This window comes from Diutina rugosa (assembly GCF_008704595.1).
Source record: "Diutina rugosa strain CBS 613 chromosome Unknown scaffold82_size33690, whole genome shotgun sequence".
In the NCBI taxonomy this organism is placed as follows: domain Eukaryota; kingdom Fungi; phylum Ascomycota; class Pichiomycetes; order Serinales; family Debaryomycetaceae; genus Diutina; species Diutina rugosa.
The window spans coordinates 18856-33727 of record NW_022995207.1 but is presented as its reverse complement, the minus strand read 5'-3'; the positions used below and the strand labels follow the sequence as shown (position 1 = coordinate 33727).

At 48.4% G+C, this 14872-nt stretch overlaps 3 protein-coding genes across 3 annotated transcripts; 1 reads left to right on the top strand and 2 right to left on the bottom strand. All coding sequences in view use genetic code 12, as the record gives it.

The window, feature by feature from the left end:
• Positions 1-678: 678 nt before the first annotated feature.
• On the bottom strand, positions 679-2928 carry GCS1 (glutamate--cysteine ligase; the record flags this gene model as incomplete). Its single annotated transcript, XM_034158190.1, has 1 exon — positions 679-2928. One exon carries the CDS (start codon positions 2926-2928, stop codon positions 679-681), a length of 2250 nt encoding a protein of 749 aa, XP_034009988.1.
• A 5639-nt stretch (positions 2929-8567) lies between these two features.
• DIURU_005229 (TFIIH/NER complex subunit) lies at positions 8568-10091 on the bottom strand (the record flags this gene model as incomplete). The annotated part of the gene is made up of 1 exon (XM_034158188.1): positions 8568-10091. The coding sequence occupies one exon, from the start codon at positions 10089-10091 to the stop codon at positions 8568-8570; it is 1524 nt and encodes a 507-aa protein (XP_034009987.1).
• A 563-nt stretch (positions 10092-10654) lies between these two features.
• DIURU_005228 (uncharacterized protein) lies at positions 10655-13882 on the top strand (the record flags this gene model as incomplete). The annotated part of the gene is made up of 1 exon (XM_034158187.1): positions 10655-13882. One exon carries the CDS (start codon positions 10655-10657, stop codon positions 13880-13882), a length of 3228 nt encoding a protein of 1075 aa, XP_034009986.1.
• Positions 13883-14872: the final 990 nt, after the last annotated feature.

The window sequence follows — 14872 nt, the reverse complement described above, 5'->3', positions numbered from 1 at the left end:
ACAGGTGATCTCGTAGCAAATGGTCCCCTCGTTTGTAGTGAATAGCAGTATCGTGCTACCATTGCTTATTAATTGCGGAGTGTACTTTGGCCAGAATGTATGAGATGAGATGTTCGCCGGTTTCGGTGCTGCGACTGACGCGTCTCGACAGGAGGTCCAGGCCGCGGGTCCAAGCGGAGGGTGCCCATACATTTTGACGGAGTGCTGCCACGGTGTAGAGAAAAAGAGGCCTCGCTGGCGCCGCCGCGGTTGCGCAGCCCGGGGCCATTATGGAAAAAACTACTCGCGAATTGCGATTTGAGGGGGTGGCTGATCCTGGAGAATGTCGTCTCCCCCGCCATGCCTAAGCCAACAATGGTACGAGGCTTACAACGTAGAGGTTTCAATACGAGTCTAGTGCCCACCAACACAACGCTACAGCTATGGCTACTCTAGCCTCCCTTAACTGCCTGCCCTGGCATATTTCGTGCAGGGTGCTTTATTGTGCGACAGACGCCCTGGGCGGCACGCCGACGCGAAGGGGTAAGGGGGGATTTATGGTTTATGAGGTGCGATGGGGCGGGAACGCCGGCGATGATTACGCCAGCGGGGCTGCGAAAAAGAATTAATGCTAAATATGACAGACTAGAAGTAAACTCTAGGACATCTCTAAAACCTTTTGTAAGCAAAGGTGGACATCTACGCGGAAGTGCCGCCAGTCAAAAATGAGGTGATCTCGTCGCCCAACAACGGCTCAAGGGCGGTCTTATCGTACAGCGTCACCGCCTCCGCCAACTTGATGAGGTCGTAGTTGATTGTTTGTGACACCTTCAGGTCGTGGCGATAGTCGGGGTGGTGGGTGACGTGGTCGCGGAGCCAGTGGGCCGTGGTGGGGATCTTGCCTGAGGCTCGGTAGGAAAGCAACATCAAGTAGTACTTGATCCGCACCACCTGGGCTTCGAGCTTAGCGCAGTTGCAATGGCCTTGTTCCAGCGCTGGAAGCACTTCGGTAGCCAAGGCCTTGATGGCGAGCTTGATAAGCCCCGGGAATTTATCGGTACCATTGAAGATCTCAGCCACAGTGTACCGTTTTTCGTGGCCGTCGCTGTCGACTTCATCGTAGTCATCGACAATAGTGTCAACTTCACCGTCCTCATCGGTACTGGATGCTTCTTCCTTCACCGGTCCGTTACGGCTGTAGCCGTTGAGGTAGCCGGCAACATCGTTGCCTTTATTAGTGTAGCGGTCAAACCAGGTGAGATCGTAGCCAATAAAGTCGCTGTTACGCAAGTTCCACTTCCTAAGCGAGCGGAACCAGAACTTTTGGTCGATCACAGAGTCGACGCCGTGGGCCCAGTCCATATTAGTATCAATTTTGGAGATGGGGAGGTAAAGGTTAGGGCGGAATTTGAGGATCGCCTTCAGCAACAACACGATAAATGTCAGGTAGGCGGCGTTCTCGAAATCAGTAAGTTGAAGGTCCATGGGGCGGAACTCTACCCGCCACCCGGGAACTTTGGTCAAGTCAGTACCTTCAGGGTAAAGCGCCGGCGGCTTGAACCGAAGCGTTTGCCAATTGGTCGATTGAAGATTCTCAAAGTGGTCGTTGTCAAGAGTATCGTCCTGGTTGACTCTCTCCGAGAAAACCACAAGCGGATCACGGATAAATAAGTGGGCAAAGTGCTGGGCCAAAAGCTTATCGAATCCAGATTGCTGCTGCAAGCGTTCCAACACTTTGCGGTTCAAAGGCGGGTTGATATCGTTATAGTCGTCGCGGAAGTACCCAGTGACAGCACCGTCACCAAGGTATTGGTCGATCAGCCCGTACCGCGACTTCGGGATCCGTTGAATGGGCTTGCCGTCGTTGGTCTTGAGGTTGCTGATGTCGCCGTACTCGTTGATGGTGTGGTTGGTGGCGTGTTTGGTCAAGTGCCGCTGGGGGTCAATGTCCATGCCACCGGTAAGGTGGTAGCCGGGGTAAGGGTCAACCCCGCGTTCCAAGAACGTCCGGTCGTCGACGGCGCCACAAATGACGTTCCACCGCACGTCCTGGTTTACCAAGTAACCCTTGAACATCGGTGCGGCAGCCGAAAGCGCCAACATGATTGGCGTCACCGGCGCGAGGGCATCGTAAAGATAGCGTGCCTCGTCAATATTGGCAGCTTGCATGGTGATCTGGATACACAGCGACCCCATGCCGAACCCCATCGAGTCCATGTACACGTGGCCGGGCTTCAGCGCCCCCAAGTGAGGCTCAGCGTCTGAAGGGAAGAGCCCCCGGTCACGAGGGATGGAGTCGTCCAACAATTTAGTGTGCTGATCAGGGTACATGGGCAAGTTGATCGCCACCTTGTGTCCCCGGCGCTTGCGGATGTTCGCCGTCAATGTCGGGAACCGGGCGTGGCGGTTGATGATTTCGTCAGGGAGGAATAACGACTGCGACGCCGGGCCGATGGGCTTGGCTGGAGGCAGGGTGAATTGAGGACACCCCATTCTCGGGAAGGTGGTGATGGTCAACGGGACGATATTCTTAGGCAACTCGCTTTCGGCAACTTCACGACGCTTCTCCATGTTTTCCTCAATGTAGACATAGTCAGCCACACAGTCGCCGTCGTACGGGCGGAGCGGTGTCGCCTCAAGCATATAGCGCCCGTACTCCGGGTGGAACAGCACGTTGGCGGCTTCGGCCTTAGGTCCCGCCTTAGTGGGATCGTTGAGATCGTCGAGGATATGGTCGTAATCGATGGCAAGCTTAGCGGTGTGGTCGGCATCATCGACATCCACTAACATGTACTCGACCTCATCGCCCCAAAGGAAGCGGTCATCGTCGCGAGACAGGTGCTGGGCGAAGATGTTGATGAGCTGGGCGATGCCGTGTTCACGGACGTGCTCATTGTGTTGCTTCAGCTCGTGCCAGTCCAATGGTGTCCCGAGCGAAAGAAGCCCCATGGCGATTTAGGTGTGGCGCAAATAGATAGGGGGTTGCGAAACGGCTGGGGGGAAAAAGCTCAGAAGCTTGAAAAGGGGATGGGGGACGTAAAGGAACGAAGCGGGTGGTTGCTGCAATAAGAAAAACCCGGAGGTCGGTTTCTGGATAAGGCTGCTTATTAATCTGGCGGCTGAAAATTTCTTTGTCGCAATCCCAGTGGGGCTGAGAGAAGCGATGGCAATAAACGGTTAGGCTGCGCTGGCTCTTATCCGGAAGATTGCGGGTAAGAGAGATTTCGACGTCGCTGGCGGCTCAAAGCGATATAAAAGGGAAGAGATCTCGAGGAGGGGTAAACCTAACGCCACTAGTGGTCAGGGGGGCGGGCGGCCACACTGGACCTTGTCACGTGCAATGGCGCGGTGACAGTAGACCGTTAGCTCCTGATCTCGCGAATACAATTGCGACGAACGGTTGCCCTACGCAGTGTGAGCCCGGGGTACCCCTCTTCTAGCCTAGCGGATACCATCTCCCGAGGAAAAACAAACGGATTTATCGGCGAAGAGTAGAATGTGTCTTTAAACACCCTCCTCGAGGTGGTTTCTTATGCATGTATAACGCTGGCGCACGGGGTATCAAGCTGACAAATGGTTGCAATGGCCAACCCAAAGCACAACTTTACGCGCTTTCGTCAAGATATTTATTGCTTAAATTATGCATAATTGTTTCACAAGTAGGCGATGTTGGCAGCAATATTTCAAGTGGACCACTTAACTCTCCGATAGACGTTCGAGCCAAGGAGAATAGAAGCCTAAAAGAAACGGTACTATTTCTCGAGAGATTGGTACATGGCCTTTTGTGGGCTTAATCTAAATTCTATCGAGACTCGGTGCCACAGGGAATTTCGGAGAAACCGTGTTGTCTCACTCGCGTCATAATGGCTTGGGAAGCATACTATACTAGCTGAAGAGACGTGGGAGATAAGATGTTCGGCGAAGCTTAAGGGAAATGTAAATTGTACATATTAGTAGTAGACTTTAGTCGATTTATCGTTGAGTTATTCAGGGGAGTAAACTTAGCACGTGCAAAAGGGTGGCACAAAACCGTTACCGCGGAGTATAAAATCAAATGTAATTTATCAAGCCTACACGCCGAAAGAGTGAGGCTGACTCAACATAGTCTGTTAGGACATTTTGGCGAAGCCTGAATAACTGCTAGTTCATGAGAGATTTGGGTAATCTGGGGTGGAGTGTAGATTATAATTAAGTCACATACTCTCATTAAGTTGATCAAAGGCAACACTTGAAATCTTTCGAAACCATGAACGTTGCAGGCAGCAATCAAACTGCGCTCTGAACATGTTAGCGATATATCGGGTCCGTATATGAGTGGAGACCGATTCCTCGTTTTGTTCATTACAATTACCTTCTCACCAATTACAATGAAGAGATAGTGGAACACACAATGGTGACACTAAATGTGTGTCACGAAACCTTCTGGGTTGTTGCGGCCTTAAGAGGTGGCCTGTGTATTATATGCAATATGGAGTGGCAAGTACTGACTTGTGAGCGAGAGGCATCTGTCAATCTACCACCATGAGCCGAACTAGATACAACGCGCATGCTGGACACAGATCGCTGATTGTGTGTGTCTGTATCGCTGATCTCGTGAAGTTTTCTGGCAGCGTCTTATTATCCTAGATTTGACAGCGAATTGCGAATCTGCTGCCGCAGAAGCATATTGACAACATGTGGAATATGGTGTTTGCAAAACACGCCGAGTTTGGCTCTAGTGTGCCGGTGAAGACTATTTTCTCATTCGCCATAGCACCAACTTAACATGTACGTCGAATGTTACCATAAGTGGTACTTGCACGAAGCCGAAGTGGTAATCAAGAAACGTGCTAGGGTTTCTTCCGCATTTATGACATGTAGGTGGCGAGCTTGTAAGCCATGATATACTCGTATATCACGGCTGTATTCTACGAGTGTGGCTATATAATTCGACAAGTCTCCTGGAAGCTGACACTCCTACTAACGTACATATGATGCTTGCAAATAGTAGAACTGCACACAAAACTTGCGTCTGCATATCATACGTGAACTTTCCGGGGGGTAGTTCCATTGCGTGAAACCCACTCCAGTAGAAACTTAACAATATCACTGTCATACATACGGCTCAAATAGTACTTGCAACGGCATTTGGGGGTTCTCTGAATTTTCCGCCAAAGATGTCTAAGTGTGATATATAATCAGAAAAAATGGTACGGACTTTCCGTTTACTTCATGAAATTCTCTGGCATCTGAAGTATAGCTGATAAATATCTGGGGAAGTTCACTTCTAAATTGGAGTTCCTAGGTGAATCTTTAAGTGAAAAAAAAAAGAAAAAAAAAAAAAAAATTTCTTTTGTCAAATTTTAGTTTGCACGATTCTAAGTTTTTGGCTTAGTTTATTACATTTGGTAAGCATTATTATTGAATTGTGATGTTTGTAGCAGTTATCGGAGACGTGTACCATCTCGTCTATGTTCAATGCCTATGCAGGTGCATGACTGGAGATGCAGGACACAATAAGGTGAGTTACAACACGAACCTCCAAAGATACCAGCTCATTTTTGTCAGCATCACTGTTGGTATTGAGCATGTTTGTTCAGTTTGATGGTTTCAGGAAGTGTTAACGTTAACGCTAACACAGATATTACGCATTCAGGGTTAGAGGTACTGCACACAATCATTGCATATGCATATACTTGATGAACTTTCAATCAAGTTTTTCACTACGTATACGACACCCTAAAAAATTTTAAAGTACACCACTGTGATTTATACGTTTGAAGTAGAATTTACAACATTAAATGAGGTTTTTCTGAGTTTTCTCAAGAAAAACTTCAAAGTGTGATATAAAATCAGGAAAAACTGATACAGACTTCTAATTAACACAATAAAATTCTTTGGCACCAGAGGTATGGTAGATAAATATCTGGGCAGGCTGACGTTCAATTCGGTGTAACTTCAGGTATGTCAAGAAATAAAATGAAATAGAAGCCACAGAATTGATCTTAATGCTTTGCGATTATTGTTGGCATCTGAAGTATAGCTGATGTGATTTTGGGCAAGTTTACGACAGATATGACGTATCTGGAGCAATGGCACTTCAATGGCATTACCTGCAGAATGAGTACATGTATGCAGTACATTATGGCGCTACAAGTTGCAAATTGCAAGCAAACCACGAATGATACTACCGTCATAATTGAAATACGCTAGAGTACTAACTGCAGAAGTCTCATGGAGTTAGATGCGATACAAAAGAACTTGTCATGCTTTCATGTGCGTTTGCAAATCGATTCTGCATGTAGAGGAGGAATCATCAACTCAAGCGTTCACCATTAACAAGACAGATCATGTGAATTCTGACGCCATTCGTATGTTCCGCATGATTCAAAGACATCCATACTAAAAGCAGGAAGTTGTTTACAGGCAAAAAAAAGTCTTTTTGAGAAAAAAAAAAATTTGAAAAGAAAATTTGAAAAAATTTTAGACGAACGATGCAGTGTATTATATGCAGGAGTTGACGAGAATCCGAATTTTGAAGTGTGAAGCGCATGGTATACGCAATATGTAACTGAGTGAGCTGTGACAGACTTAACCTCACCCTTGACTCAATTGTTTCGTATCAAAAGTAGTGCTTCCAAGAGTCTAATTTGGATGCCGAGGTACGTATCTCGTCTACGAAAAGTTTTTGCATTTGGAAGTAGCACCAGGTGAGATGCAGAATAAGAGACGGTATGCTTTTACATGACGCTCCAGGACCGTAGAGATATAGCCTTGGGCTCCGTTATTGATTATGATGCCTGTAATTAGTATACATTCGCTCGAATACTTTAGTGGAGATCATTATCAGTGATAATCGTAGCCGCGACTGCTCTTCTATTATCGTAAAATGGACCCAGCTGTCTCCTCCATGGCTGTCCTGAACTGATTGCCGAGTGCCACATTGTAAAGTGCGCCATGAGGACTGGAGTCACAACCCTGGTCCCAGAGAGACCATGAGGATCCCCGGCAGGGCGCACACCGACTTCAATGCGACGCAGCAAAATTCAGACATTGTCGAATCATGTCAACCACAGCCATGTCTGAGGCAACCAAGCCACCGTACTCTAGTAGAGAAGTAGCCATGACAAAGCTTGGAAGTGTGAGGAGATAATAGAGGAAGAGGTTCGCTATTTATGCTGTTCGGCAAGACTCCCGGGGGGAAATGTTCAGGTAGACGACAAACACTTTAGGGGCAAAGGCGGGCTCACAATTCCAGAGTCGCTATTGATCGCATTGTCGTCTCGTCACCGGTTCCACTTCCGAATTGGGATCATCGTCTAACATTCCCTTATCGCGCATATTGTGGCAATGAAGATGAAAAGGAAATTCGGTCAAGATCCTTGGGAGACTAATACAGTTGGTAGCGATAGTATTTGTCTCCCCTCATTTTCAAATCGTGGTAGGCTCGTTTGAAGCTGACTTTGAGTTCAGTCCTCGACGAAGGTATAAGTTGCCATTTTTGAATGCAATGGTATTATTGGATGGCTTAGCAACAGAATTGTTGGTTGACGAGACAACTGTATCGTGATATCATCTATATGGAGGAGGGCCAAAATTGGGGCGTGGGCGGCGCTGCTATCCCAATTGCGTTCAACGTTTCGTGGGGTTGATGCGACAGTGAGGTGATACTAATGTTCTGGATATTGGAGAAACTAGATAGCCAAGAGTAGTGTCAGAGATCGTCTTTAATTATAGGTCAGTAATATCATCTAAGTACTATTTTAGATCACTGTATAGTTCGAGTCTGGGTGAAGGCAATGCTCAGGTTACGGGCTTTGTGACAAAAATTGAAGATTCAGAATTATATAAATTTTACGGACGTCCGTTGAATGATAGGCCATAACAACCATTTCTCATCCAGACAACGTAAAGTGATCGCTACACCGAGATTTCTTATATGTTACCACATCGCATTCTATTGTCAAAAGAAGTAACATATACAATCCACTTAGTGTATTAACTCATGTAATTGTATGACTATTTAGCTATTAGGTTCTGCGAGACCCTCGAGTGCTGTGCCTTTTATATTTCTGCTCGATACTTTATCATTAATTCGTTGGGCAGAAAGTCATATCCCGTTTACCCGGACTCATTATAAGCAGTCATTTGACAAAAGCGATTTTAGCTGTTCAAATTATGTTTTTGATAATCTTTACTCTGCTGTACACCCGAGGCAACTGCCCGTGCGTGGCAGAAGACTCACACCAGATTCAAGATAAGTTGATCATGTTCACGTAACTCGTAAATTCACGATACGTGAGAAAGCTGTAATCGGTAGCAACTATGGAAACACCTTTGAGAAAAAGGTATTGGTGCTCGGGGTTTGCTAAGTAGCGTACTAGTTCAGCGAAAGCGACATGTTCATCGACGCCTGAATAGTAAAGCACAAACAATACTTCCAACAGCCTGACTTTTAAAACTAAATAAAGTGCGATTTTTCACCAGCTAATAGTGACAATCGCATAATCGAGTTGCAATCAATCATGCGTTTAGCAACGGTAAATTAGCTGCATTTCATTCACTCAACGATCATCAAGGAATGACTGCTCGAAGGTACCTGGGAAAAATTAATTGCGTCTGCGGAAATGACGGTTAGCGTAATCTCCAACTTGGGTCAAGCCATCATTAGTGACAAACATTTGTTTCTTTTGCTTATCACTCCAGATAAGTACACCGATTTCTTGAGCATAGCCACATAACAGCTCAAACTCATGCTGAGTGGAAAAGTTTTTGAGTAAGTAACCCTCAAACGTTTGAATACGGTCCAACTCTAACTGCCATAAGCGAATTTGGTCCACTACTGTTGGAGGTAAGATTTCAAGCTTGTGTTGTGCCACCCGAGCCCCTTCAGCCTGCGATTGGGGCGCACCACCGGCGGTGTTAATGTTGTGACTTGTGTCGAACTCGATCTTCTTGTCAAGCTTTTCTTTAGCCAAAATCCGCATCTGAGGGTGGGCATGCGTTTCCAAGAATTTGATGATTTGGTCGGCAGTGATGCCGTTAGTCAACGCTTCACGAATCAGCTCACGGGTGATTTGCCCACACACCATATTAGAGAACCGCGTTTTGAGGGTGACAAATAAGTTGAGAATGGCGATTTCGAGCGGCAGATTGGTGTAAGCGTAAAGCTTGAAGTTTGTCTCCAACACGATACTGCCTTGATTCAGGGTGGATGCCCCTGCCAGCGCCAGCTCCAGCAGCAGCGTCAGCAGGGTAGCTTGATCCAATGCCATTGCTGGCGTCTTAAGGGCCGCCAGGTCTGACGTAAGTGTGGTGGCAAGACGAGTGGGGTAGAACTCCGCCAGACGCTCCGATTTGCGGTACACTAACCCGTAGTCTTTCAAATCGGCCAACATCTTGACTTGAGTCTCGGAAAGCAGCAGCACCGAATACCCTTTGCCGAGTTCAAGCGACCCTAAAATGAAAATGAAGTTGAGCACGTCAACAGGGTCCATATTAAGTTCTTGGGTGAGGTTTAAGTACTGAATGAGCAACGTCCAGATCTGGGCGTTCAGGTCCTGTAAAAGAAACTGGAACCCATTATTAGTAATGCGTAAATTATTCAGGGGGCCTTCCATGAGCCCGCCTTTGCGTAACAATGCTAATACCAGCGACAGTGGTGCTGGAGCATGGTGAGTACCCACCATGTAATGCAAAATAGTCTCCCATTTGGTAGAGCCGAAGTTATCGAGGAAGGCCACGTCAACTTTGGGTCCGTCTTCGTCGATGTACACCCGACCAAAGGCGTTGGCCCCTTGGTTGCCAGTGAGGCAATCACGGAAGTTCTTGCGGAAGGTATCCTGGAGGTGGATATTAGGCCCCTTCTCTTCGATCAAGTGAAGCAGGCGAAGCCGAGTAAGCAGATCGAGCTGCTGCTTTCTTGCCTGCGGCTTGCACCACTTGTCGAGGTCACGCAGAGACACTGGCTGGTCGTTGAACACGAGCGTCATGATGAAGAACTTGGCCATTGGCGGGAGCAACCGGTAGATGGCAAGACACGTCGCTGCCAGCTGGAAAAGCTGAAGCTGAATCGGCCGCGGAAGCTCCTCTAGGTACTCGTTGACGGTGGCCTTAAATAGGTTGGTTGACATCACCTTCAAGCGTGCGCGATGCGAATGACTTGTGGAGACCGTTGGTAGGGTATTGAGCCGTTCCGCACACACGAGCAAATATGGCTTGAAGAGGATAGAGAAAGGCCATTGGGGTCTGACAAAAGTCTACGGGAAATGTTTGAATAAATTGTTTCTTCATTTACGGTATAGATATGATGATCCCGTTTATTTAATAGGTTCGTGTCAAAAGCGTTCATTTGACCTTATTACCGGCACAATCTACCATGCAGAGGAGCATGAGTACTAGGAATTATCTTCGGGACTTGTTCTGCTCATCTGCTTATCTTTCGGATGGCAATTGTCTCCTCACTCGTATTTTGGGTAATTGCCATTCTCTCTTATCATAAACAACCACTAATCTCATTATTCTACATTACCATAATTAAAAAGCAAGTTAACTTCCAATCCCTAGCCTACCATCAAGTAATTACGTTACCTGCTAACTACCACTATTTACCACTTTGATCTCACCATCGATACTCCATAGTCGCGAATCAGGCCATAATCACCACTACCATCGCATCTGTCACCATCAGTGCGCGATGGAGCTGGAGTCAGCCTACCCTGGGTTGTTTGAGGAGACCCCGCCTCCCCCACCACGACATCTACAACAGCACACCCTCATCCTGTCGCCTCAGATTGTGGCGATATTCCCCCAATTCCAATGCGTGGTGAACAAGCCACATCGGGGCCTTGTGAGCACCACCGTCAATGATCGCGGGTTCCAGACATTGGAGGACGCCGACCCGGAGTCTCAGGACTGGTTTGACGACGATGACGTCGATATAGCGTTCTCCGATGGCGAATCGGAGGATCTACCGGAGCCCGTGGCCCAGGCGGTGGAGGTGATTGTGCGAGCTGGCTCGCTTGTCATCGACGGTGTCGAGTTCCCTACCCGGTCAATGGTGCGTCTGGTGGATGTGGTTGGCAGTGAACACGAGGACTCGTTGGTTATACTACAGGATCTGGGGTTCCTCCTACTTGTACGACTATTTCTTGTGACACCACAATCCTCAGAAGGCTCTGACCCGATATTCACTCCGTTTGTGGTGCAATGGTGGGACTGTGGGTCGCATATGAACCAAGTTCTAATTCATCAACAGCGTACCGTGCTTGTTACTGCATCACGGTGGTTCCGTCTTCACTTAGTGGAAAATACCCCTAATGGCATCATGCTCGCTAAACACGTTAATATGCTGATACCAGGGATGATCCTACACGTCGCCATAGCCGATACTCCCGAACTAGTGGTGGTGCTGGTGGTGTGGACCGACCACAACCGGTGTGCCTTGTATTTGCATCATGATAGCCATACCCCCACCATGCTCCCACTTCCGCGTGTGTTTACCGTTCCAGTACTTGTGGCAACCATTCCGGGGACAAACCAGTTCGTATTTGTTGGACCGGCTAGTGTCCAGGTGGTGACACCTCACCGCATTCTCAGTGGTGATTTCAATCTCCCCACGACAACAGCACCGTGGCAGGATCACGAGTTTCCGACACTGTCCTATATTGATGGCGATGCCCTCTACGTGGCTACCGACGGCGGTTCAGTGTACCAGCTCCAAGTACTGAATGAGACCGTCCACTTTCATCGCAAAATCAAGATTCCCGACGCCATCCTGGTGTTTCTGCTACGACAAATTAAGGGCCAGCGCTACCAGTTTATCTATGGCAGCGACACTGATGGTAATAAAGAGCTTGAGCTAGACCTTGCCGACGACCTCGCCGATGATGGGTACAGCACCGCCCAACTTCGCAAGAACTGGTCCAACTGGACTCCTATCATAGATGTTACCACGATACCTGCTTATAATGCTCGCGGGCTTTATTGTGCTTCATCACAGGAGCTCTGGGCATTAACAGGCACTAATAACCGCACCCGACTCACCCAGTTCCGGCGAGGCGGTACCCTTGAAGCGTTAGTCGGCGATGAATCTCTTCGCAAAGCTACCTCGGTATTCCCTGTGGCGATTGGTGACAAGACGGGTTTCGTGTGTTCACTCCCGACGTCGCTGGCATTAGTGGTGTTTGACGAAACTGCAACGAGTTTAACGGTAATGGAGGAATGGGAGTACCCGGTCGTGTTCGCAGCGGTGGTTTACGAATCATTAATTAAAGTATCGCCAACGCTGATTGTATGGGGCATGACTCAGGTGTCGGAGTCAGTGATGTTCGCAGAGGTGTGGGGCGAGTATCTTGTGGTGGTAGACGCCAAAAACCAACTCAAATTGTTAAACCTGGCGTTGCAGCAGATGCACTGTATCCCCACAAACATAGAGGTTTCGTGTCTTCGTACCTTGGGCACTCGTCTCTTTGTGGGTGGTTTTGACGGTCAGTTATTGATGTACACGGATCCTGAGGTGCCTCCATCTTCTCAAATGCTTCCCCCATCTCCCTACCCTGACCATTTATATGAGCTCAACAATTTGCGTTCGGTTAATGATGTGTGGGCTTGGCCTGATGCTGAGGGACCAGTGTTTGTGGGGACCAAAGACGGCTATCTTTACACTATCGATGGCGACAATATCGAGTGTTATAGACTCAGCGACGCTCCCTTACTGTTTTGCATATTGGGCAATCACCTTATCGTTACTGGTCGCAGCATATGGATGGTGTCGTCGTCTTTGAAGCCTCAGAGAATGTTCTTTGGTGAGGAACGAGTTGAACGCAGTGTATTTACTTGTGCTCCCCTCGATAACAAACTTGTGGTGGTACGGGACGACGCCGTCATTGTTGCCAATCCTCTGTTCTTCCCCGAGACCGTGATACGCCAGGTGGTTGTGGGTGAGAGAGCGGCCAAGTTCGTTTACCTTGAACACCTCCACTTATTCCTCATATTGCTGAGACTGCTGAACCCAAAGAACCGAATCAAGGCAGTCGACCGCAAGCTGCTTAAATCGGCAAAGGTGGAGTTTAAACGACAACTGAAACTGCGCTCAGTGTTCCGAGAACACGAGATCCCGATATGTGCTATGGTGTGGCTGGTTAATAAAGGCACCAGAGTCAGCTACAAGGTGTTGGTGGGGTGCCAGGTGTGCAGCGAGGGGGCGTTCAAAGTAATTGATGTTGTCCGCTATCGTAATGAAGGCCAGGTCCTCGTAACCGTTGACGAGTTAAAACTGGTGACTCATAACGAACCAATAACCAGTATCCAGCAAGTTGAAGATCTATTGCTTATGGTCAGCGGCAAGAGCATCTACCTGACCTCCTATGAAGATGGACGCATCCACCCGCTTGAACTTGTCAAGATGCTCCCGTCGAAGATCACGCTGATCCAGCAGCATGACCACCACATTCTCGTGACTACGGAGCAAGACCTGCTCTTCCAGTTCAGCTACAACATCAATGGTAGCACTATCAGTCTCCACACGGTGCTGAAGGCGCGACCGCCAAACTGTTTCATCAACCAGGCGCCGCTAGGCGAGTTGATCGTTGCCGGCGACAAGTTCCACTCCAAGCTCACCGTGTTCGATGATAACGGCGCCGGGGTCACGCGCCATATCCAGACGTCGTGTATCCCCCGAGTGTACACTGGGCACTTCACCCCCTGCTGGCAACAACAGAGCCAGGACGTGGTGCTCTGTGTAGGCGTCAGCGGCGAGATTTCCGTGTTACACCTAGGCGAGGCAGTTGCTGGCGACCCTGACCGCCAGTTTGAAGGCAAGGTCAGCGGCACCGGTCTCTTTGCGCTCGATCGCGAGGAATTTGGTTGGAAAAGCAACCGTGACATGGTGGCGACGTCGCTGCTGGAGATACTTTTGGCCTAAGCAGAAATTTTACGTCACACGATCAGAGGTCAGAGATTGTGGTATGGCTGTGCCGATATATGGGGTGAATCTCATCTGCAGCAAGGTACACACGCGCTATCCGGTGATCCACAATAAAGATAGGAGCCCTCTGCGTCGTTTGTACCGCTTAGATTGCTCAAGTGGGTGCGGGGTATTTGGTCGACGATGACCAAGCCGCAAGTGCCGGCGGTGGTATTGGGGTATATGCCTCTAACGATACTACTCCCAAACATACACTGAAGCGAGGTGGTTGTTACGTGATTATACCGTGACGGGGAAATACGAGAATCGCCGAAAGTATGTCGTCAGCAGCCACCTTGACGAATGGTTGGTAGCGCCTTTGATCTAATCCCCGAATAGTTATGCGTGTGTAAGGAGTGCATTAAGTTAAGAACAAATCACGGTGACCTTGATGACCCCCCTGGATTCGTAAATTAGGAAACTGTTTGTGATGAATACTGATGACAGCGGCGCCATGTGAGATATTCATCGCGTAAGGTGGTTTATCACCGTCGTCTGCTTAGTGCTCGCGTTCGTTCACATGCGCGGATCTCTACATAAACAACTGACATTGTTAACGTCATTCATTTCCATCTTTTCGCAACCAACGCTCACGTGCGCGCAATGCTATTATTATCCAGAGCAAAGGCTGACAATGCGAGCGAATAAAAAGGAACAAGTTTAGTGCGAGGCCCGCGGCTTTACTGAATAGGGGCAAAGACAGGGTGCGCTATCTGTACCATTACCACCAGTTGCTCGCAGCCTGGGGCGAATCAAGCGTCGTAATTTCAACCTTATCACGGCGACACTGTCTGGGGCCCACACCTAACCGAGGGGAAAATACGACATTAGCCCCCTGAAAGTGTCAAGTGTTCCTATCGGTGTACCCCCCTATATTATTAAAAGTCGGGTGTGTTGTGGGTAGTGGTGGCGCCGTTGAATAGGGTACCGATCTTCGCTGGGCCAGTC